Source organism: Castor canadensis, chromosome 6, assembly GCF_047511655.1.
Source record: "Castor canadensis chromosome 6, mCasCan1.hap1v2, whole genome shotgun sequence".
NCBI lineage: Eukaryota > Metazoa > Chordata > Mammalia > Rodentia > Castoridae > Castor > Castor canadensis.
In genome coordinates this window covers 144,925,813-144,951,168 of record NC_133391.1, presented here as the reverse complement: position 1 = coordinate 144,951,168, position 25,356 = coordinate 144,925,813, and the positions used below count along the sequence as shown (strand labels likewise).

Genomic DNA, 25,356 nt, shown 5'->3' with positions numbered 1-25,356 from the left:
ACTTTTCTCATCCTGTGCTAGTAAATACCTTCTCTCCCTTCGCATTTTCTCTTGCTTTCTGATACTGTCTGCAAGTGTAGGATAACTTATCACGGACATGCAGCATCCAGCACAAAGCACAAAGTTCTCGGAAGCACCCTAAGCAGGGATACAAATATGAAAGAAAGAGCATAAACATTAATGTTATCCTAACTCCACTCTGCTGGCTATTTTAATTCAGAATATATGTCTTTGCTTTATTGTTTATATATATCTTACATGAAAGTCAAAGAGACAGTTCCACAATTTTAATGCACATTATTCTAGAATATTTCATGCATATCAGTTGCATGGAAATGCTGACAACATATTTATAAAGTAATTACTCTATCAGTTGACTTACTTTATAACTTCATAGTATATACCTAGCTTTATATTATATAATTCATTCAGAATATGACTTATTTTTTGGCAGTGCTGAAAATTGAACCCAGTGCCTTGTATACGCTATGCAAGTGCTCTACCAGCCCTGAAAAACACTTATTGATATATACTTATGCTAATATTAAAAACAACTTCTAACATTAATGTTGTATTAAAAGTAAAACATGGAGCCAGGCACACCTGCTATCTTAGCTACCTGGGAGGCAGAGATGGAGATACTGTCGTTTGAGACAATCCTGGGCAAAAAGTTAGTGAAAACCCTATCTCAGTGGAAAAAGCTGTGCACACTGGCTCATGCCTGTCATCCCAGGTGCTTTGGGAAGCATAAAACAGAAGGATCACCATCTAGGGAAAAAAACAAGACCCTATCCCAGAATAAACCAGAGCAAAAAGGGCTGGAGGCATGGCTCAAGCAGTAGAGCACATGCCTAGCAAGCACAAAGCCGTGAGTTCAAACCTCAGTTATCACCAAAAAAAAAAAAAGGTTTATTAACATAAAACAATTAATCTTTTTACCCATCAAATTAATCCAAAGGGATTATAAGATATACAGTAGGCATATGTATTAACTCAAAAATTCCACATTTGAAAATCTACCAAAGGGAATATTTCAAAATACAAAACAGAAACTGATGTGCCAGAAGCAACTTAAAGTTATAACAACTGATGTAAATTTTAATATTTGCCAATAAAAGCCATTAAAATCAATAGATATTAAAGTTTACAAAATGGAAAGGCTTAGGTGGGATGTGTTAAATTAAGTCTATACTGAAAGTCTAAGAGCCTGCCCACTTAACAGTGTTGGGTAGCAACATTCAGTGCAAGAGAATGACCACTAGAAAGGCATTATTGAGTGCTAAACTCCAAATGTAAATGATGAATCAATGATTCTTAATTCAATACCGCACATACAGTACATGTAAATACATGGCTATTAAAATAAGGTACTTGTTTGTGAATATAAGGCAAAAAATCATACAACATACTGGACTTTAAGGAGTAAATAGTTCAGCAATTTTCCAAATCAAATGAAAAATGTATCATTCATACGTAAGCTAATTTCTAAGCAAACAGGTCATTTCTGACAAACCTATTGCTCTAATGGAAACTTCATCAAGCTTGTGGTCCCCAGCTGCTCCAGGTCTAAAGAATGCCACACCTCCTTTACAGTAATTAAGTAAGGAATCAGGGAAAGGACTCAATAAAGGAAGTGACCCTTTCAATCGAATCTGAAAAGGAAAGAATGATAGAATGTTAATTATCCCTACTAAAAAGAATTTTTAAAGGAAACTATAAAAGAAAAGGGCAATTAAGATGAACCATACAGAATGGAAAACACAGTATGGCTCCCCAGCATGGAAAGGAAAACAGACTTGAAGCAGTTGCACCTTCTGAAACTTAGCTCACAAATCTAACTCAAGAAATTCACTAGATTGTATCTCAAAAGATTAAAAAGGTTCTAACTAAATCATTTATACTCGCTCATCACTCAGTTTTGCCTATGTTTGTCTGACTTTCCCTATAGTCATAAGAAAGAAAATAAAGAAATCTCAGTATCTAAATCTCATCTGAAATAAACCATATAGAACCTATCTACATATGTAGCTTTTTAAAAACTAATTTATAAATGACGAAGTAGAAAGCCATCGTTTGGTAACTTCTTTAAAAAATGGCACTAGACAAAGATTATCAATAAATGCTAAATTAGATAAAAAGTTAGTAGGTTTTCAGGGAACTTGATATAGGGTATGACACAACCCAAATTACTGATCAAACTTTCCATCACTAAAAGTGAAATAAACAGACATAGGTGCCTCCTGAAATGGTGCAAGGTGAAGCAAACAACACTTATGAAGGTTACTGCTATGAAAGCCTGAGCTTAAATATAATCAAGCCTCTCTACCTCAGGAAGGAGATGGATATCAGTTCACAGGAAATTTAAGGAAAGAGGAACAGTTAAGTGACACTAAATGAAGAAATGATTGGACAAATCTACAATCTGGTACAGGACAAACTACCCAAATGTCTAACAAATCAAGAATTAAAAAGGAAAAAAGAGGGAGGCTGTTAGAGGTAAAAGAAAAAGAAAGCAATGATTGGCAGTAGGCTTTCAGTCTATTTTTCCGCTACTCGTCACTCCCAGAAAGACATGATACGACCCCTTGTAAGCTCTGGTTAAACACATTAAGGGCATTTATTAACAGGATGGCACCAATAGGCAGCACTAGCAAGGCAACTGAGAGCTTCAGTCCTGCAGCACGTGGATCTGAATTCTGACAACACCCTCTTGAAAGAGCCTGGAAATGGATTTTTCCCTAGACTCCCTAAAGGACACACAGCCCTGCAGTTACTCTAAATGGTCTTAGGAGACTCTAAGCTAGTCCCTGACAAGCTATGCTATGACCTGTGATGCACAGAAACAGTAAGATAATAAGTGGCAGGCCATGCATGTGGTACCTCTAAGCAGTCAGGAGGCTGGGAAAGGAGGACTGATAGTTTCCAATCAGTTTGAGCTACATAGCAAGATCATGTCTCAAAAAATTGATTAATTAGGCCCTTCTCTCCAGTCCCTCACAACCACTAATCTACTTTCTAGCTCCACAGTAATGACAAGACAGTTTTAGCTTGTATTTTTGTGGAAACTGTATATAAATTTTACAAACTTCTTTCTCTTTAAAAAAGGCTAATTTCTGGCTAGGCATGGTAGTGTCTATAATTCCAGCACTCAGGAGGCTGAGGTAGGAAGACTGCAAGTTTGAGCCCAATCTATGGTACATAGTAAGACCTTCTCGAAAAACAAAACAAAAGGTTAATCTTCAAAAATACTGATGAGAAAGGATTTCAACTATCGGCTAAGGAGACTTGTCTCAATGATGCACTGGCTGGAAAGCAGGTAAGAATGTAGGCAGTCATAGCTCAGCAGCAGTCAGGTTGTTAGTGGACAGCCCAGAATCACAATAAATGTGTATCTCAGAGGAAAGCAGGCAGAGCCCTGACAAGAGTCAGCCAAGAACTGACTCTAACTCTCCGTGCTCTGAACAGAGACCACACCCCAGGGAAAAGTGCTCTCAATGACGTCCATTTCCCATGAATTGGCTGAGTAGGTAATATTTCCTGCTTCCAGTCAGGGTGGAACTAACCTGCACACCTGCCAGGTCACAGTCCTTATCTCTCAGCCAAAAGAACCTGCTCTACCTAGATCACTTACTGTAAACAGGCCTGAGATTTGTGGATTCCTAAGGCAGGACTCCTTGGAAAAGCGTTTTCATAGTATAAGTGTTAGTATATTTCAGTTGCCAAACACCATACATGGATGACTAAGATACTTTCCTACCTTCTGCATGACTTTTCTTGTCCACCTCAACTGTAAGATGTACCACTGTGCTGCAGGAAAAGAACACCGAGCTGCCCGGAAAAGCAAGAGAACACGCTGAAGGATTCCAGACACCATTTGGCGATTATCTTTTTCAGCTTTTAAAAGAAGATCATCTCCATGTTCCTGAGGACAACAGAACAATCATCTATCAATAAAACTCTAATAAAAATATTATCTGCACTTTACAGATGGGGAAATTTAAATAGCAGTTCAGTATGCTACCTAAGATTATACAATTAGTAAGCAGCCACACTGGGAAACCAGCAGTTTGTCTTCAAAGCTTGCATTTTAACATGATAATCACTATCAGGTTGATTATTTCTTAAACTGGACAAAGTCAACTTTAAATTAATTAAAAGAATAAGGTACTGTGCTTACTTCACTTAGAATAGCTGGCTGGGGACAATACAGTGGAGGAGCTGGAAGATACAGGCTGTCGGGCACTAAGCCCCACAGTCTCTTAACAAAGTCCTTGGCAGAGTCCATCAGAAGTTGAAGCGTCTCTGAAAGAATATCTGCATCAGCCATGACTGCAGCTTTCAGCACTTCTTGCACTGATCCAAAGAGCAGGTTAGCATCTTCCTCTTCGATAGAATCTATCAAACACAAATTTGGTGGCACACAGCTGTAATTCCAGCACAATCCCAGCACTTAGGAAGCCAAGACAAGAAGGATCCTAAATTCCAGGCCAACCTGGGTTACATAGCAAGACCCTGCCATCTCCCCAGAATAATAATAATCAATAGTATACAGGTATTTATGGCTGGGTGTCAGTGGCTCATGCCTATAATCCAAGCTACTTGGGAGGCTGAGATCAGGAGGTTCTCAGTTTAAGGCCAATGCAAATAGTTCAAGAGACCCCCCCCATCTCCAAAATAAACAGAGAAAAATGAACTGGAAGTGTGGCTCAAGGGATAGGGTGTCTGCTTTGCAAGTGAGAAGCCCTGAGTTCAAACCTGAACCCACCGATAGACAAAATAGATAAACAGATAGATAAGATAGATAGGTAAAGGTATGTATGGAAATCAGAAATCAGTACATAGCTTATTTTAAAGTTTTAATACTATTTATAGATATTCATAAGTTTTTTATACCACAAGGTTTGTATTAACCTGATATACATTCAGATCTCATGAAGGTAACACACCTGAAAACTGGTTATATTTTGAGCCCACATCATTTCTTCCTTCTGGAGAGGCTGGCTGACCTAAAAAACACTGCAGTTTTTCCTGGAAAATCTGTGCTGGGGTCATATTTAATGGTATAGTCACTCCCCTTTTCCTAGACCTGAAATAACATTAAGGGAAATGAAGCCAAGTTTTGAAGCAAAGGAAAAATTTCACACATCAAGAACTAAACATGAACGTTTAAGAAACTCTGGAATTCACTTGCTTCCTACACCCTGCATACAAAAAGGCAACACTTTGTTACGGCCATCCCTTATTTCCTGCTCCACCCCAAGTGGAACCAAAACTTGGTTTTGCAAATGCCTTTGTTCATGCTCATATGCTCTCTGTAACCACACATCTGCCAAGATCCTGCCTACCCTTCAATGCCCATCTCAAACAACTCCCCTACATTGTCTCCTGATTTCCCCACCTGGTATTATTCTCCCCATTGCACAACTGGCACTTTTCTTACCACACTATAACTATAATTTTATGATTAAGTTTTGTCCTTATTTTCTCTATTAAAGCAAAAGGGCCTTAATAAGTTTGTATCTACTAAATACCTGACACTGAGCTTTGTACAGAGCAGTAATTTAATAAATAAATGTACGTGGAATCATTGACTGAAAAATAAATGTAAAATACAGCAATGCCATAATATTCAGAAAAATTAAAAGACCATAGATTAATTAGCATAAAACTCAAATTCTGGCTAGGTGAAATGGCACACACTTAGGACACCCAGAAGAGTGAATTCAGGGCCTGTCTGGACTACATAGCAAGACCCTGTCTTAAAAAAAACAAAAACAGAAACCCAACAACAACAACAACAACAACAAAAAAACCCAAAGCAAAACAAATGGGGCACAAGTATCTCACGCCTATAATTCTACCTACTTGGAAGGCAGAAATTGGAAGGATCATGGTTCAAGGACACCGCAGGCAAACAGTTCATTAGACTCCCATCTCCAAATTAACCAGAGCAAAATGGACTTGGATTTGCAACTTGAGGGCCTGCTTTGCAAGTACAAAACCCTAAGTTCAAACCCCAGTTGCACAAGAACAAAACAAAACAAAAACCCTCTAATCCGATTTGGAATAAACTCTTCCATTGACTAAATAACTTTGACTAAATCAACTTTTCAACACCAACAAGTAACCCATTGAGGTACTGTACATGTACAGCACAGTGATAGCATGTGGCTATTTAAGTTTAATTAAAGTTAAATTGAAAATTCAACTTTTGGTCTCATAGTCACATTTCAAAAGCTCAGGTGTGAGGCCCTGAGTTCAAACCCCAGTGCCACAAAAAAAAAGGGTGGGGGAAAAGGGTTAGTAGAGTGGCTCAAGTGTGGAGTACATGCCTAGCAAGTGTGACATCTTGAGTTTCAACCCCAGTGCTGCCAAAAAAAAAAAAAAAGGATCAAATGCTCGGTAGTAGTTTATGGCTAGTGGCTACCACACAGAACAGAACAGTAAACAGAGTTCCATGGGACAATGCTGAACTAAGAATTCACATATAAATACCAAGAATGAGAGATGATACTGTTACACTGTATCTTAAACATGCTAAAAATACCTACCTCCTGGAACTTCTATCACCTTTACAGAACAGTTGGAAGGCCAACCCAATCGAAAGGGATGTCTTCCAGTCTCCAAGTTTGTGTGCCATCCACACGGCCTCTGGGATCAGCCCACCAATAAGTAATAACTCAAGGGCATATTCAACGGTCCACACATTTGAGAGATTTTGATTTCTAACCACACTGGCCACCTTAGAGTGCTGCAGAGGAATGAGTCGAAGGGATTGCTCTGTGAGTGAATTTAAAAAAATGGGTATAATGATTACATACATATATCTAAACTCATGACTCCTTATACAGTATACTTATCTCTTCGACTGGTATTTTCTACACAAAGCCATAAGGAAGATACACACAAAATGGGCAAAAAAATTACTAATTATACTCTGGAATAGTTTTTGCTAACACTGAAAAATGTTCCTCATTAGTGGGTCATGAAAAAAATGTCAGCATTCTTAAAAAATGAAACAAAACAAAGAAGTAACAAATAGAATGAGTGCACTACACAAAATAAAAGTAAGTAATAATGGCTGGGCATGGTGGCTCACACCTATAATCTCAGCTACTGAGGTGCTGGAGATTGGAAAGAACATAGTTCAAGGACAGCCAGTTAGCAAGCACCCATCTCAACACAAGCTGGGTGTGGTGGCGCACTCCTGCAATCCCAGTTACATAGGCAGCATAATGGAGAATAGTGGTCCTAGATCAGCTCCAGGTAAAAAAGCAAGACCTTATATGTTAAATAAATAAAAGCTTGCTTTGCAAGCACAAAGCCCTGAGTTTAAACCCCAGTCCCCCAACAAAAAAAGTTCAAGGTCTAGGGGCACAGCTCAAGTGGTAGAGCACCTGCCTAGCAAGTGCAAGGTTGACTTCAAAACCCAGTACGGCTAGGAAAAAAAAAAAAGTTCACCTCCTCAGAGAGCTTGTCTGTCTCAAACATTATATATAAACCCCAGAAAAGAACAGGTTCACGGCAGTTTTGATATATTTGTTTAGTGAATATTTAAAAAAAACAACAAGACTTTTCATTGAATTTTTTTTTGGTGGTACTGGGATTTGAACTCAGGGCCTCAGGCTTGCTAGGCAGGTGCTCTACCACTTGAGCGACTCCGCCAGCCCAAGACTGTTTTCATACAAGCAATTTCATGTGGTGGAAGCTAACATGCAGTCATACACCACAGAACTACACTTGGTCAATAGCACACACACATGTGATTATTCTATTGCCAGCAATGTCAGAGCCACTTCAGTTTGTGAAAATACACTCCCTGGTAATCACTCAACCACAAAATCACCTAAGGTCGCATCTCTCAGAATGTGTCCCCATTGTTTTGTGACACACTGACTACATTTACAGCAGCAGAACACTTCCCAGAACACAGTAGGGACTTAATAAAAATGAGTACACAAGGATTACATGATCTTGCTCACATGTGGAGTCTAATAAAGCTGACAGCATGGAAGTGAGGAGAAGAATGATGGTTACCAGGACAGGAAGCAGTGGGGAAGAGGGAATGAGAGCTATTGATTAAGGGTACAAGTGTCACATAAGCAGGAAGAACAAGTTTTAGAACTACTACACAGCAGTGTGACTATAAGCAGTAACAATATATTTATATTTCAAAATAACAAGAGCAAATTTCAAATGTATCAATACAGAAAATGTAGGTGAGCAAGGTGACAGATGCAACCTAGCTTGATTTCATCATGCCACACTACAAAGTAATTCCCCCTTACCTGTGGATTTATTACATGTGGTTATGACCAAGTGTGGTCAAAAAAGAGTAATAAAAAGTAAAATTCAAAAGAAATTTCAAAAACAAAAATTTTAATTCTTGCACACACACTATGCAGCTCTGTCAATCCCACAGTATCATCAGTTGTATTTAAACTGTTGTGTGATCTGCTGGGTGTTTCCCTGTGAATTTTGTGAAAATAAACTTCCCAAAAAGCAAATGTTGCCCCCAAAGCAAGGCAAAAGTTAATGTGCTTAACTTAAGCGACACAGTGAAAACTTTAAAGTTTGTTGGAAGGCATGTCTTTGGTGGAAGCTGGTCGGCATTATGGAAAGCAAATCAAGCAGCAACACAGAGCGCTAAACTCTATGCATCCAATTTGCAGTTCCTCCCTAATGGTTCCACACGGCACCAAGGGCCCACTGTTCACAGTTACAAAAACACCACTGGCGCCCCATAACTGTACACAATTATGACTTGACAATCAAAAAATATTTACTAATTCCAGGAATGCAGGGGTGGTTCAACATATGAAAATCAATAAACGTAATAAACCACATTAACAGAAGCAAAGACAAAACTATGAGATCATCTCAATAATTGCAGAAAAAGTCTTTGATAAGATCCAACACCACTTCATGATAAAAGCTCTAAGAAAACCAGGAATAGAAGGAAAGTACCTCAACATTATAAAAGCTATATATGACAAACCTACAGCCAGCATTATACTTAATGGAGAAAAACTGAAACCATTTCCTCTAAAATCAGGAACGAAACAAGGATGCCCACTATCTCCACTCCTATTCCACATAGTACTGGAATTCCTAGCCAGAGCAATTAGGCAAGAAGAAGGAATAAAAGGAATACAAATAGGTAAAGAAACTGTCAAAATATCCCTATTTGCAGACGACATGATCTTATACCTTAAAGACCCAAAAACCTCAACTCAGAAACTCCTAGACATCATCAACAGCTACAGCAAGGTAGCAGGATATAAAATCAACATAGAAAAATCATTAGCATTTCTATACACTAATAATGAACAAACTGAGAAAGAATGTATGAAAACAATTCCATTTACAATAGCCTCAAAAAAAATCAAATACCTAGGTGTAAACCTAACAAAGGATGTGAATGACCTCTACAAGGAAAACTATAAACTTCTGAAGAAAGAGATGGAGGAAGACTATAGAAAGTGGAGAGATCTCCCATGCTCATGGACTGGTAGAATCAACATAGTAAAAATGTCTATACTCCCAAAAGTAATCTACCTGTTTAATGCAATTCCCATCAAAATTCCAATGACATTCATTAAAGAGATTGAAAAATCTACTGTTAAATTTATATGGAAACACAACAGGCCACGAATAGGCAAGGCAATACTCAGTCAAAAGAACAATGTTAGAGGTATCACGATACCCAACCTCAACTATATTACAAAGCAATAACAATAAAAACAGCATGGTACTGGCACAAAAACAGACACGAAGAACAGTGGAACAGAATAGAGGAGCCAGATATGAAGCCACACAACTATAACCAACTTGTCTTTGACGAAGGCGCTAAAAATATACGATGGAGAAAAGACAGCCTCTTCAACAAAAACTGCTGGGAAAACACTTAGCAGTCTGCAAAAAACTGAAACTATATCTATATATATCACCCTATACCAATATTAACTCAAAATGGATCAAGGATCTTAGTATCAGACCACAAACTCTAAAGTTGATACAGGAAAGAGTAGGAAATATTCTGGAATTAATATGTTTGGCAACAACTTTCTCAATGGAACCCCAGCAGCCCAGCAACTAAGAGATAGCATAGGTAAATGGGACTTCATAAAACTAAAAAGATTCTGCTCATCAAAAGAAATGGTCTCTAAACTGAAGAGAACACCCACAGAGTGGGAGAAAATATTTGCCAGCTACAAATCAGACAAAGGACTGATAACCAGAATATATAGGGAACTTAAAAAACTAAATTCTCCCAAAATTAATGAACCAATAAAGAAATGGGCAAGTGAACTAAACAGAACTTTCTCAAAAGAAGAAATTCAAATGGCCAAAAAACACATGAAAAAATGCAATAAAATAAAAAATGCAATAAAGGAAATGGAAATTAAAACCACACTAAGATTCCACCTCACCCGTTAGAATAGCCATCATTAGCAACACCACCAACAACAGGTGTTGGCGAGGATGCGGGAAAAAGGAACCTTCTTACACTGTTGGTGGGAATGTAAACTAGTACAAGCACTCTGGAAAAAAATTTGGAGACTACTTAAAAAGCTAAACATTGATCTACCATTTGATCCACCAATACTGTGTCTGTGACACAGGTTACTCCAGAGGCACCTGCACACCCATGTTTATTGCAGCACTATTCACAATAGCCAAGTTATGGAAACAGCCAAGATGCCCCACTACTGACGAATGGATTAAGAAAATGTGGTAACTATACACAATGGAATTTTATGCAGTCATGAAGAAGAACGAAATGTTATCATTCACTGGTACATCATTCTGAGTGAGGTTACCCTGGCCAAAAGACCAAAAATCATATGTTCTCCCTCATATGCGGACATTAGATCAAGGGCAAACACAACAAGGGGATTGGACTTTGAGCACATGACAAAAGCGAGAGCACACAAGGGAGGTGTGAGGATAGGTAAGACACCTAAAAAATTAGCTAGCTTTTGTTGCCCTCAACACAGAGAAACTAAAGCAGATACCTTAAAAGCAACTGAGGCCAATAAGAGAAGGGGACCAGGAACTCGAGAAAAGGTTAGATCAAAAAGAACCTAGAAGGAAACACACTTGCACAGGAAATTAATGTGAGTCAACTCCCTGTATAGCTATCCTTATCTCAACTAGCAAAAACCCTTGTTCCTTCCTATTATTGCTTATAGTCTCTCTTTAACAAAATTAGAGATAAGGGCAAAATAGTTTCTGCCGGGTATCAAGGTGGTGGCAGGGAGAGCAAGGGGGTGAAGTGGGTGGTAAGGGAGGGGGTGGGAGCAGGGGGGAGAAATGACCCAAGCATTGTATACACATATGAATAATAAAAAAATAAAATTTAAAAAAAAACACTAAGATTCCACCTCACCCCTGTTAGAATAGCCATCATTAGCAACACCATTAACAACAGGTGTTGTCGAGGATGTGGGGGAAAAAGGAACCCTCTTACACTGCTGGTGGGAATGTAAACTAGTACAACCACTCTGGAAAAATATTTGGAGGCTTCTTAAAAATCTAAACATTGAACTACCATATGATCCAGCAATACCACTCTTGGGGATATACCCAAAAGACTGTGACACAGGTTACTCCAGAGGCACCTGCACACCCATGTTTATTGCAGCACTATTCACAATAGCCAAGTTATGGAAACAGACAAGATGCCCCACTACTGACGAATGGATTAAGAAAATGTGATATTTATACACAACGGAATTTTATGCAGCCATGAAGAAGAATGAAATGTTATAATTCACAGATAAATGGATGGAACTGAAGAACATCATTCTGAGTGAGGTTAGCCTAGCCCAAAAGACCAAAAATTGTATGTTCTCCCTCATATGCGGACATTAGATCAAGGGCAAACACAAGAAGGGGACTGCACTTTGATCACCTGATAAAAGCGAGAGCATACAAGGGAGGTATGAGGATAGGTAAGACACCAAAAAAACTAGATAGCATTTGTTGCCCTCAACGCAGAGAAACTAAAGCAGATACTTTAAAGCAACTGAGGCCAATAGGAGAAGGGGACCAGGAAGTAGAGAAAAAGTTAGGTCGAGAAGAATTAATTTAGAAGGTAACACACATGTACAGGAAAGCAATGCAAGTCAACTCCCTGTATAGCTATCCTTATCTCAACCAGCAAAAACCCTTGTTCCTTCCTATTATTGCTTACTCTCTCTCTTCAACAAAATTAGAGATAAGGGCAAAATAGTTTCTGCCTGGTAGCGAGGGGTTAGGGTGAGTAAGGGGGGAGGGGTGTAAGGGTGGGGGGAAGGGGGGTGAAATGACCCAAACATTGTATGCACATATGAATAAAAAATATATATATTTATTAAAAGTAAATTTTTGAAAAATTAGCAAAATGAATGAATATTATAGAAATTCATGTACATACTTAGCTCCAGAAGTGCTTGATAGTTATCTACCACAGGATTAGGTATATTTTAACCCTATTAATAAAATAATTAAAAAGAAAAAAAAGTAAATGCTCCAAATAAAATTAAATTCTAAATTAACAGAATTAAATTTGATCAATGTCCACACTTTTACCTATGAAGGTGGCAGCTTTCACTTTAAAAATGGAAATTTTATTAATATCAATTTGTCCAAATTTTGTAAAAAAAAAATTCATATTCAATAAAACCAAATCCAAGCAATGTCTTTCTGAGATTTTGTTTGTTTCCAAACAGTCCCTGAGTATCTCCTATGTGTCAGGCATGTGCTGAAACTGTAATTTCCATAACATAATGAGCTCTGCTTAATATGGTTTTAAACATTCCCTGCAAAAAGCAAGGAAGGAAAAGGTTGACCATGTTACCTGTTTTAATATGAACTGGAGGAAGAACATTCACACTATGAGGTGGCAAAATGCAAAGCAGTTGATTGGTGAAATAGGCGGCCATGAAACGAGCCATGGACTGGACAACTCTTACTGCAGCCTCGGGATGGACATCTCCAGTCACTGTAAATTCACAATGAGGCCTCTCAGGATCTAAGGAATATACATCAAATAACCAAAGGATATTCTGATCAAATTAGCAAAAGGAGAAATATTTAATTCATGAGAATAAAATTAATTTTTTGCTGAAAAGAGCATCCATGGCCCACACAAGTTATAATAGTATCTATACTTCTTGAAGACAATAAGAACAGAAATAATGTGTAGTTAGAAGCACATACACTTAGGAACTGTTTAAAACTCTAAGAGTTTTGTTTTTAAAATAGTGGCATCTCCATAAAACAATCTACCCATGATGGACTTGCAAAAACTCAGCATTCATCATTTTCCCCTTTTTTTTTTTGATGAAGGAAGCAGGGCTCACCACGATTATCTGAAAATCACCAAAGCAGCAATTCTTCACTATCTGAAAATCACCAAAGCAGCAATTCTTCACTTGATATTATAAAACACCAAGCAGTGATAACACAGGGATTCTCAATGCTCTTTTCTAAATCATTAGATCTGGAAGTTATATGCACATTAGTTGCAGTACCTGAATAGCGTAAGATAGTTTAAGGAGGTAGTGACCAAAAGAACATAGGGTAGGGGAGAAGAGCAGAGGATAGGTGGTAGAGCAGAATTATATCAAATTTCTCAAGTCTCAGTGGTAGAAAGAATACTTAGCATGCCCGAGGTCCTGGGTTCAATCACCAGCACCAAAAAAAGAAAAAGAAAAAAAGACCAAGCAGGGTGGCTCACACCTGTAATTCCAGCTACTCAGGAGGTGGAATGGATCAAGGTTCAAGGTTATCCTGGGCAAAAAGTTAGTGAGACCTCATCTCATCTAGTAAGCTCAGCACGGCAGTGTGCACCTGCTATCCCATCTACACAGGAAGCATAAACAGGATTGTGGTCCAGGCTAGCCCACGCAAAAATGTGAGATCTATGTCAAACATAATTACAGCAAAAACAGTCGGGGGGGTGTGGCACAAGTCAGAATGCCTACCTAGCAAGCACAAGGCCTTGAGTTCAAACTCCAGTACTACTAAAAAACAAAAAACATAATGGTTAACACAATAGGCCTAACTACTTGAAATGCCCTGTTCTAAGGCTGGCCCTTGGCCAAGCACCTGGGAAATTGGATTTGAGGAGACTTTCTACCATGCTAACTAAGAATGGCTCACTAAGCCTATACTGTTTGTAAAACAAATAAGCAAAAAAGTGGTTTGTGCCAAACATCTACTTTCCCCAAGAGTGTGGAATTTTGGTATATACTAGCCAGAAGGGAGCTATGTGACCAGCCCACAATTAAAACTCTGAGTACAGAGTGTCTAATGACTACCCTAGTGAAAAACGGGCTCACATCTCATCTCTGGGAGAACCAGGCACCTCACTCTACTGTACCTGGTTTTCTCCAAGTTTCACCCATGCACCTTTTCCCCTTGTTGATTTTGCTCTGAATCCTTTCACTGTATACAACACAGCTATGATTACAATGTATGCTGAGTCCTGTGAGTCCTCCACCAAGTCGTCAAGCCTGGTGAGTAGTCTTCAGGGACCCTCAACCCAAAAAGCACGTGAGCAGTACACTTTAAACAGTATCATTAAAAATTAAAACATGAACTGGGTGCCGGTGGCTCACGCCTGTAATCCTAGCTACCCACCAGGCAGAGATCAGGAGGATCGTGGTTTGAAGCCAGCCAGGCAAACAGTTCATGAGACCCTATCTTGAAAAAACCCATCATAAAAAAGGGCTGGTGGCTCAAAGTACAGGCCCTGAGTTCAAACTCCAGTACTGATAAATAAACAAATAAATATAGAATTACTATACATTCAACTTATCTCCTGAAAATTAAATCATGTAAGGCCAGGAGTGTTGGAAAAACTGAAGACTATAAAGTCATTTAAGAAGTCATACCCAGGGCTGGCAGAGTGGCTCAAGTGTGGTTAAGAACGCCTGCCTAGCAAGCGTGAGGCCTTGAGTTCAAACCTCAGTGCCGCCAAAAAGAAGTCATACCCAAAGTCTTTCAAATAGTTAGTGAAACTTTCTGGAAACTTCCCATAGGGCAATGTGGCAACAGGAATTAAAAGTCTTAAGTTGTGGGTACTCTTTAATAGTAAACACATTTCTCAGATTTTATCCTAAAGAAATTATTATAATGCTCACAAGTATTTAGTTACACTGCAACATTCTATAAAAGTGAACATAGGTGACAGCAACTTAAAATGTACAATAATGGGGGAAAAGTTTTGATAGATTTTTTTGGTGGTGCTGTGGTTTGAATTTAAGTCCTCATACTTGCTAGGCAGATGCTCTACCACTTGAGCCACATCTCCAGTCCTTCAATAGATTTTTTTTTAATATTTTTTAAAAGAGCATTCTTGACACTGGAAAATATCGTAATTTAAATTTAAAAGATTATAAAGATTATAAACAAGGGGTGAAGATTACAAAACATAATATATAGCTCTGAGAACATAAATAAGTTTTATGTATATATGTGAGACAAATATAAGTACATAAATACACACACATATGATGAAGATCTAGGTTCGATCCTCAGCATAGCAAAAATAACAACAGTCAAATAAATAAATAAAAAGATATGAACTCCATGCAAAAGCTTGTACAGACTCCACTTAGAAAGTTCTGCTTCATTGGGCCTTTCAGACACATACATATGGCATAGTATACATTTAATACTCTCCTGCCCTGTAACCATTTTAAATATATTACATGATCCTCCATACACTTTTCCCTCTAGCTATATGTCTCTGAAAAAGAGCAATCCAGATAATCTACAATTTCTTAAACAAATTACAAAAAAGATTCAGAATACCTCAGAAAGTAATATTCATGACTTTTCTTTCTTTTGATGGGACCAGGGTTTGAACTCAGGATTTCATGCTTGCAAACAGGCACTCTACCACTTGAGCCACACTCTAGTCCATTTTGCTCTCATTATTTTGGAGATGGGGGTCTTCTGAACTATTTGCCTGGGCTGGCCTCAAAACTTGATCCTCCTGATCTCAGCCTCCCAAGTATTTAGGATTACAGGTATGAGCCACCAGCACCTGGCTCATGACCTTTCTAAATTAAGCAACATTTAAAGAACATATAAATATATTAAGAGTACCTGATATTATGTCTAATGAAAAGGTCTGTGAATAAACAGTTATATAAGGTTAGTAGGTAATTAATACTAAAACCTGGGGATCCCAAGATTAAAAACAAAGCAAAATAAAAAAATTCAACATGATTCTTGCCATTCAGAGAATAACATTCTAAAATCCAAAGTACTATAACTTAGTCACCATTGAGATAGGATAATTAATTTTTACATATGAACAATTTCTTATATAAACCCATCAATACAAATTAGCAAGATTACATGTACTGAGTTTTAAAAGGCATACCTGAACAATCTTCATTTTCCTTTACAGGTAACTGGGACCAAATCAGTATTTCTCTTACTAGCTTATCACATAATCCTTGAGCGTCATTTAAATTATAACTATAGAGGTAGCAGTATAAGAGAGAAAGATAATAACGTATCTGAAAAAAACATGTCCTTCTTCCTCCTGAAACAGGAAAGAATTAAACTTACATTAAAAGCATGTTAATGCTTTGTCTAGTGTTAGATAGACAAAAGTGTGTGATTCTCATCAAACTATACTTAAGTAAATTCTTCTGTATTTGTTTTATATTTCAAGGAAAGATTTTTTAAGAACAGGTCAGCAATACTTTGATCTTTTTCATTTTAAATTCTGAACAATTTTCTTTCAAAGAGAGCTGCAAATTCTCACCATTACAAATGGCTTCTAGTAATGAAGTTTCATAAATGAAATTAAATGTCCACAGTGGAAACTCATTATGAAAACTGTTTTTCATCCAGAACTTCCCATCTTACTGAATGTTTCAGTTGGACAATCCCAAAATCTAAGTACTGCTTTAAACTTTTTTCCCAAATCTACTCAATTACAAGTCCAATTGACCAAACATATTAAATATCTGTCAAATATGACCACTATTCCATTATCCTTGACATTACTTTGGTTCAGAGTCCCATTTCACTAATTTCCTTGCTTCTAGGTAAAACCCACACCCCTACACCATAGTCCTGCAATGTTGTATAAGTGACCTTTAAATGACTATATTGATTCTCCTTGACTTATAATAGGGCTATGTCCCAATAAACCTATACTAAGTCAATGTATACACCTGACCTACTGAACATTATAGTTTAGCAACAGTATACCATAGAATATCAGTCATTTACCCTTGTGGTTTTTTTTTTTCGGTGGTACTGGGGTTTGAACTTAGGGGTTCATGCTTACAAAGCAGGCATTCTACTTCTTGACCCACACCTCTGGTCCATCTTGCTCTGGTTATTTTTGAGATAGGGTCTAATGAACTATTTGCTGGGGCTGTCTTGGAACCACGATATTCCCAATCTCAACTTCTCAAGTAGCTAGGATTATAGACATGGGCCACCAGCACTCAGCTTGGGCCTTCTATTTTCAGAATGCTATTTCCTCTCTTAAACCATTTCCACTGCCTTAACTTGCCAACTTTTATTAAATTTTATTTATTTTCTAACTTTTTGAGGCAGGGTCTCACTATGTACTACAGGCTGGCCCTGGACTTGTAATTCTTGTGCCTCTACCTCCAAATGATGGGATTACACATATGTACCACCACACTCAGCTTCTACTTAATTTTAAAAATCAACTCCACCAGGTTTTCCCTTGGCTGATACTTGCATCCAGCCTCAGATTATGCAAAGTGCTCTTCTGTGGGCCCAAGCACCTACAATATAAGTGATTATGGGCAACTTAATGGTAAAGTTGTTAATCCTTAGTGCCTTGTACAGTGCTGGGCAAACAACAAGCATTCAATAAATATTAACAAAGTAGATGAATAAATGAGATATACAAAGACAATGCCGTGGGAAAATACATGTAAAAATTGGCCCAACCTGACAATGCAGTAAGCATAATCTTAAGTAACTGTTTCTGACAGTCAAGCTGCCTATAGTATGTAATCTATTCAGGCATTAAGATACTGTGAGCTTTAAAATTATAATACTCTGAACTTTAAAATTATTTTTAAGCTCTGCAGCAAGTTAAAATATGTTATTCCAATACCAAGGCACATTTCATTTTTTAACACATCATACCTTTCTCTTCGGTTTCTTGTAGAGCCTTCTTCCAGAGTTTAACAGACTTTTCATATGATCCTAACAGAAAACATTCTTCACCTAGGAAATTTCAACCAACAATTAGTCATAGTTAATTGCATTATCTTATAAAATTTATTGTTTTAAAATTTAGTGGCTACATCTCAGCCAAAAGTTATTTTGAAAAACAAATAATCCCAATCAATTACAAAATCACAGCTCAGTTCATTATTTCACTTATTCATGAAGTTAAAAGCTGTTTATAAGATACTGACCATGGATGGGTGCAAGTTCTAAGGCTTGGTTCAAGCGATCTCCAGAAGTCTGTAAGTGAGCTTGCATGTGACATAACAGTAACTTCACAGTAGAGGCTTCATGTATCATCTTTTCAGTTAGCTGTCTGTCATCTTCAGGAATTCTTCGACTTAACTGTGTTTGATACCATGAAGTTTTTTTGTACAATATTCTCCAGAGAGCAATCAATCTATACACAAAATTAAGTAATCATCAAAACTAAATTTTACCTGGGTGCTGATGGCTCACACCTGAAGTGCTAGCTATTTGGGAGGCTGAGATCAGAAAGATCGAAGTCCACAGCTAGCCTGGGAAAAAAGTTCTTGAGACCTTGTCTCCAAAATAACCAAAGCAAAATGGATTGGAAGTGTGGCTCAAGTGGTAGAGCACCTGCTTTGCAAGTGCAACCCTAAGTTCAAACCTCAGTCCCACCAAGAAAAAAAAATATTCACACTAGTGATAGCCTATTTTTGGCCTGTATTCATCACTGATATAATAATAATAATGGTCAGATTTAAATATAGTACAAACCCAATAACCAAAAAATACCCAAAATATATCTTCCTAAGTGTTTTATATGCCTGTGGTCATTTTTTATAGTAATTAACCAAAACCTTTCATTATCATGGTTGCCTAAGAGTAAAAAAATGTGTGTACTATATAAATTTGGCACAAATCCTTAAATAATTCTTATTAACAAGTTATATCTATACATATACATATATATCAGGTATAAAACAGTATTTTGAAATATGTATTTATAGTTCTCTTTCTTTTTTGGCAATACTTTTTTTTGGTGGCACTGGTGTTGGAACTCAGGACCTTGCACTTGCTAGGCAAGTATTTTTAAAATAACATAATGCCTTAATGCTGAGTGCCATTGGATACAGGGCTCCTTTTTGAGGTCATAAAAATAATATCTTAGAATTAAGCAGTGCATGCCTACAATCTTGGTTACTCAAGGTGGAGGACAGGGGATCTTGAGTTTGAGGCCAGCCTGGGCAAAGTTATCAAAACTCTATCTTGAAAACAAAATAGAAAAACAAAAAGGGGCTGGAGGCATGGCTCAAGAGCCCCTAGTTTCAATCCTCATCATTGCAAAAAAAAAAAAAAATTTCTGGAATTAGTATTAATAGTTCTATAACCTTAAATATATACTAAAAGCTACTGAATAGTATAATATAGAATGGTGAGTTTTACCTTGTAAAAAAATCTAATGACATTTCAGTAATGAAATTAATGATTATACCTGTGATCTGGCTTTTGAACAAGATTTGTCACTTGAGGATGAATCTTGAAAGATGAGTCCAAAGACCAGTTTTCCTGAGAACCACTGTCTCTGAATATTTGAAAAATAGGTACCACAAATAAGTCTTGATCTGCTGTCCTCCTTCCATCGGCTGATGAAGGATGAAGACTGTATATGTCATTTAATTTGTCAGCTACCATTCTGAGTAAATAAAAACAGACTAGAAGTTTCTCTGAGAATAACCGAGCCTTTTGTTGCTGAGTCAGCAAAAGCTTTATAGTATTTGAGGTCAGCTTTATCAAATGTCCTACATCTTGTTTATATCTTGTATCCCAATAGTGGATGGATAAACACTGGTGGAAAAGTTGAAAGATACAAAGTACCCATGCATTAAATTTTGGGCTCTTGCTTAAAAAAAGATCAAGTTTGGGGAAAGGACATTTAATAAATTGAAGAATGTGGAAAAAATGAGTGATACAAACTACAGTGTAATTTAACATTAAATTTTTTTCTGTCACGTTTTTTGAAATTCCTATAGTCCATGCTGCAAGTAGGTTTTTCTGGATAGAATGCACCTCTGTAATGGTTCCATCTGTCTCTTTCATATCATCCTTTGCGTGTATTGTATCAAACATTGATGCAAATTCCAATCTTCCTTCACTGACAATGCTGAAGAGTGGATTACTTTTTTGGTTATAAAAAGGAAATGAGTTGTTTGGAAATTGTTTGCCTTCTTTAGTTGCTTCAAAATCCTAAACATGAGAAAAAAAATTACAGTTAATATCACTAAGCCTTATACATAGAATCACTGTGGAGTTAATTTCTCTTCCCTTTAATAAGGAAAAAAACAAATGTGTTTCTTAGAAGAAAGTCAATATGCCATTGTTCAAAATAAATACAATGCTATTAAGTACCTGAAAATCTGCTGCTTTTTCATTTAGCTTCATTGTTTCTTCTGCCTGCAAGAATCCAGGCAGAGTACAATCAGCTGATGTTTCATTTCCTTGGTGCTTTAACAAGCTAGACCTGAGGGAATCCAGGGAGCGCAGGTTCAGCCCTTTGCCTCTTGACTGTAGAGGAAAGATAAAACATTTCTAAAAACAAAACCTTATATGTATTCTATTATGAGCAGTTAAAAATTCTAAAGTCAACTCTATAGAATTAAAGGACATTAACTGTCAGTATGGTTTTAACCTTGACAGGAAAAAGAAAGCAACTTTTACCAATGGCACCAAAAAACACTATACCTTAGATGACATCACACTCTGGTACATTTTCTCAAGTCTCTGAGTTGAATCAAGTAGCAGCTCTCTCATGAGCACTGATGGAGACAGGTTGTCAAGAAATCGAAGGGTTGTGACCATGTATCCATCAGAAACAATGAGGTAGGGTAAACGTGAGTGTGCTTTTACAGAAAATCTCTGTCTCAGAGAGTCACTATCAGAAGCTGCTGAATCTACAGAATAATTTGAGTCTTGAAATGTAAACTGCTGTGGTCTAGCAAACAAACATTAAAATATAAGAATCAGTAAGAGAAAGATCTTAAAGGAAGCAATCATATTACTCCAAAGAAAAAGCAAACTAACAAAGTTACAAAATGATGAGAAAGCAAGCAGATAAAATATACAAAAAAAATTAAATATATATAACATGAATATATATATGCCAGAAAAATAAAACAGTGATTAAAAGCATGTAGGTTTATATTTTTAAGTTTTTTCCCGGATTATGGCAAATACAAGCTATGTCAGAGAAGAATTAAGGCAGTTTATTTTTATTAAGAGAGTTAAGCCGGGTGCTGGTGTCCCACTGCCATAATCAGAGCTACATAATCAGAGATCTGGAGGATTGCAGTTTGAGACCAGCCTAGGCAAAAGACCTCCATCTCCAAAAAGTAACCAGAGCAAAACAGACAAGAGGTGTGGTTAAAGCAACAGAGTGCATGATTCCATTAAAAAAAAAAAGTTTATCTTTTTACCATATATTTAAATATATGTATGAGGTATCAGTATAATTGTTTAAAGAAGAGAAAGAAAAGAAACTGAGAAGGAACTTGGAAAGGATAATGGTGAACAAAATTTTATCAGCTTAAAATTAAATTTGAGTAAGTTTCCATATAAATGCACTTATTTATTATTATAATGGTGTACTTGATTCTGACTACTTAATATGACTATTTATTAAATTTGAGGCTTTACAAACGTAAAGGGGGACAAATCATCAAAATGTTATAACTTTTTTCAGGTTAGGAAACTATTCCAATATTGATTTTGGGGTCTGGGGGTGAGTTCAGTGGTGGAGTGCTTATCTAGTATATACAAGGCACTGGACTACAAAAAAAATAAAATGAGTAAACAAAAATAAACTTGTGGACTGGTGGAGTGGCTCAAGTGGTAGAGTTCCTGCCTAGCAAGCAGTACCACAAAAGATAGATAGATAAGTAAATAAATAAAATAAACTTGCATCTGATTTCAAATATAGATTTTTTTATCAACCAAATGGCAAACAGGAGACTGGTTAATTATAGAATGTACACACCACAAAACTCTATGGAATCATTAAACATAATATCCAACAAGGAAAGATATAATAGAGAAACTGTTAAGTAAAAGTAGCAAAATACTGAACAGTATATATCATATACTGGTGAAAAAGAAATTAATAATGCTACTGTTTTATATATATATAGTGTTAAAAAAACTAATAATGCTATTGTTACAAATGCTACATGAATATTTTTAAAATTTGGAGGACAACACAATAATTAAGGACACACTCAACTCTGTTTCCTTTCTGTAACTTGATTAATTTTAAAGGCCTTTTCCAATTTTTCTGTTTTAAATATAGCTCTGTATTTATGTCTAGCTACAAAGAACATTATCAATATCAATAATAAAAATCTGGAGCTGGTGAAGTGGCTCAAGTGGTGGAATACCTGCCCAGCAAGCCTGAGGCCCCAAGTTCAAATCCCAGTACCACAAAAAAAAAAAAACTTTTCTTTTTTTCTGGGTGCCAGCAGCTCATACCTGTAATCCTAGCTACTCAGGAGACAGAGATCAAGAGGATCGAGGTTTGAAGCCAGCTGGGGCAAATAATTCACGAGACTCTATCTCGAAACTACCATCACAAAAAAGGGCTGGCGGAGTGGCTCAAGGTGAAGGCCCTGAGTTCAAGCCTCAGTACCTCAAAAAAAAAAAAAAAAAATTACAGCCCGGGCAAATAGTTCATGAGACCCTATCCTATTTTCAAAAAATATCCACAGAGCATGGGCTGGCAGAGTGACTCAAGTGGTCACTCTTGCTAGACACCAGTCTAGCAAGCATGAGGCCCTGAGTTCAAACCCTAATATTGAAAAAAAATATATATATATATATATCCACAGTAAAATGGACCAGAGGTCTAGCTCAAGTGGTAGAGCACTAATTTTGCAAGCAGGAAGCCCTGAGTTCAAACTCTAGTTCACGAAAGAAGGAAAAAAAAAAAATTACCAAGCAATTACTTTAGAACTGTGCCCTTTTAGAAAAAAAATGGTAAGTCCACGTGCCAACTTAATTTTGAATTATTAATTTATCTAAGTGCTATTCTAACAATAAATGCCGTATCATACATCTTTATCTCTTACATCAAAGAAGATATATTTTTTAGCACTACTGAATATTTAATTGAATTAAATAAAATTTATATTAAATATTAATAACTTATACTTACATAACCATAATGTCAAATTTTCACTAGGGTTAAGCAACAAAAAAGAAATAGAAGAAAACTATAAATAAGAAACAGAAATTGAGATGACAGACTCAAAGAAAGAAAAACAATAATTTGACAGATGAAAACACTTTTTAAAAAAAATACATAGTAAAAGTAATCCCAAAAGAGAACAACTTTTGCAAACAAATTAAAGCAGGTCAAATGTATGTCTCACCTGTATGTTATTAGTGGATGAAGAGGTATAAATTCTGCTGGCCCAAATTCTATAGAGCAACCACACGTGACTAATGTTAGCAATTCCCCTAGGCAAGTCAATAAAAGCAGGGAGCCACGTTTTAACACACAAGCCAGAAAAAGACTATTATGTGTCCAGCTGATGTCACCTACCCAATAGGACCTAGAAAGAGCAAAAGACATGTTTAGAAAGAACTCGCTACAATTTCTTTGACAATTATAATAGGCTGTTTCATCAAGAGTGAAACTTTTCAAAAAATTTGGGTAAAAAGAATGTATAGTAACGAAGTATGTAAACACAGGAATGAAGTTGTCAAAATGAAATCCATTAGTCTATATAATTAGTATGCAGTAATAAAAAAGAAGGGATAGTAAGCAACTGAAACACACTGCATGAATTTTAATTCCTAAAGAAAAGGAGCTTACTTATGGACATCTACTCTGACAGTATTTCAATTAGAAATTTATTTAGATCTGTAAGCAATTAAGAAATTCACCTATTCCCTAAAGTTGAGCTGTTTAGTCACATTTTAATCAGAATGTATTTTATAATCATTCTGGAGTCCACAACCAAGACTGAATGACAGATTTCAAGGCCATGCCTGCACCCTCTGAAGCTTGCTAGGGAAGACTGCTTCTTCCCAAAACTGTCACTGTTACTATTTTTTTTTTCACTGTTACTATTTCTTAACTGCCTACTAACATAAAGGTTTCATGAGAATAAAAAAGAAGCTCCTCCCTCAAGAAACTAATGGACATGACAAATCAGACTGCTGAAATGAGATTAGTGGAAATTTTGAATAGGAACTGTTGAGGAGGAAGAGAAAATGAAGAGGAAAGGCTGAGTGGCCTAAAAACACTGGAAATTCCAAAAGCAGCACAGAAAAGCAATGAGGAGCTCAAGAGGAAATCTTCGTACTCAGTCATGCAGAGGTCCTGTTGGTAGCTTGTACATCAGCCAAAATCACCACCAGTGCTCCTATTGACTCATATAAAGAGGATGCCAAATGTTTAAGAGGCTAGTAATACCAGACTCCCTGAGTGAACAATGGTTTTCCCTGTTCAGGCCTTTTCATTTCAGCTTCTCCAATTATTGCTCTATCAACTCATGATTACACACCTCCTAAGAATACATAAAAACAATGAAAGAGAACCCAGCATGGTAACACACTGCTATAATCCGAGTGCTCAGGCGGCTAAGACAGGAGGAGATCTGAAGCTCAAGGTAAATCTGGGCTACATAGGGAGAACCTGCCTTATGAAAAAAAAAAAAAAAAAAAAAAAAAAAAAAATATATATATATATATATATATATAGAGAGAGAGAGAGAGAGAGAGAGAGAGAGAGAGAAAAGAGAATATGATTGTATGTTTTCTATCCCACCAAACACTTCTTTAAAGTATTTAAGGCTTTCCATATATAGAGTATCTTTTAGAATTTATCAAGCACAGATGCTGAAGGTGAATTGTACTCTCATCTAAATGAAACTTATGGAATGATTTGAGCCTTAAACTTCTCAAGCAATTGGAAAAGAAATAAAAGCACTACTTAGTACATGAGTTCATACCTAATGAGTGTAGCTGGAACCACAGGATTCTTATTACTACATCCTTTAAGGCTGCCGCACAGAGTAACAAAATTCACTGTGTTTATAAATAGTACCCGAGTTGCCTGGAAGGGGAAAAAAAAAAAAAACAGAAAACCATTAAAATTAACTTACT

The 25,356-nt window shown here is 36.8% G+C and overlaps 1 protein-coding gene across 22 annotated transcripts in view; it reads right to left on the bottom strand.

Moving 5' to 3' along the window:
- Nucleotides 1–25,356, bottom strand: part of Cplane1 (ciliogenesis and planar polarity effector complex subunit 1) — a 118,580-nt gene that overhangs the window by 79,296 nt on the left and 13,928 nt on the right. For 20 of the 22 annotated variants that reach the window (XM_074077599.1, XM_074077597.1, XM_074077586.1 and 17 more), the window contains 15 exons: nt 25,203–25,306; nt 23,616–23,798; nt 20,938–21,187; nt 20,605–20,760; nt 19,691–20,442; nt 18,423–18,631; nt 18,148–18,228; nt 16,385–16,549; nt 12,845–13,018; nt 6,552–6,780; nt 4,947–5,086; nt 4,178–4,395; nt 3,758–3,922; nt 1,514–1,652; nt 29–138 (listed from right to left, as the gene is read on the bottom strand). In XM_074077599.1, coding sequence (XP_073933700.1) covers nt 29–138; nt 1,514–1,652; nt 3,758–3,922; nt 4,178–4,395; nt 4,947–5,086; nt 6,552–6,780; nt 12,845–13,018; nt 16,385–16,549; nt 18,148–18,228; nt 18,423–18,631; nt 19,691–20,442; nt 20,605–20,760; nt 20,938–21,187; nt 23,616–23,798; nt 25,203–25,306 — 3,075 coding nt within the window. Of the gene's footprint in view, nt 1–28; nt 139–1,513; nt 1,653–3,757; nt 3,923–4,177; nt 4,396–4,946; nt 5,087–6,551; nt 6,781–12,844; nt 13,019–16,384; nt 16,550–18,147; nt 18,229–18,422; nt 18,632–19,690; nt 20,443–20,604; nt 20,761–20,937; nt 21,188–23,615; nt 23,799–25,202; nt 25,307–25,356 lie in introns of those variants that run through there. The other 2 variants (XM_074077591.1, XM_074077605.1) reach the window with 2 other exon arrangements.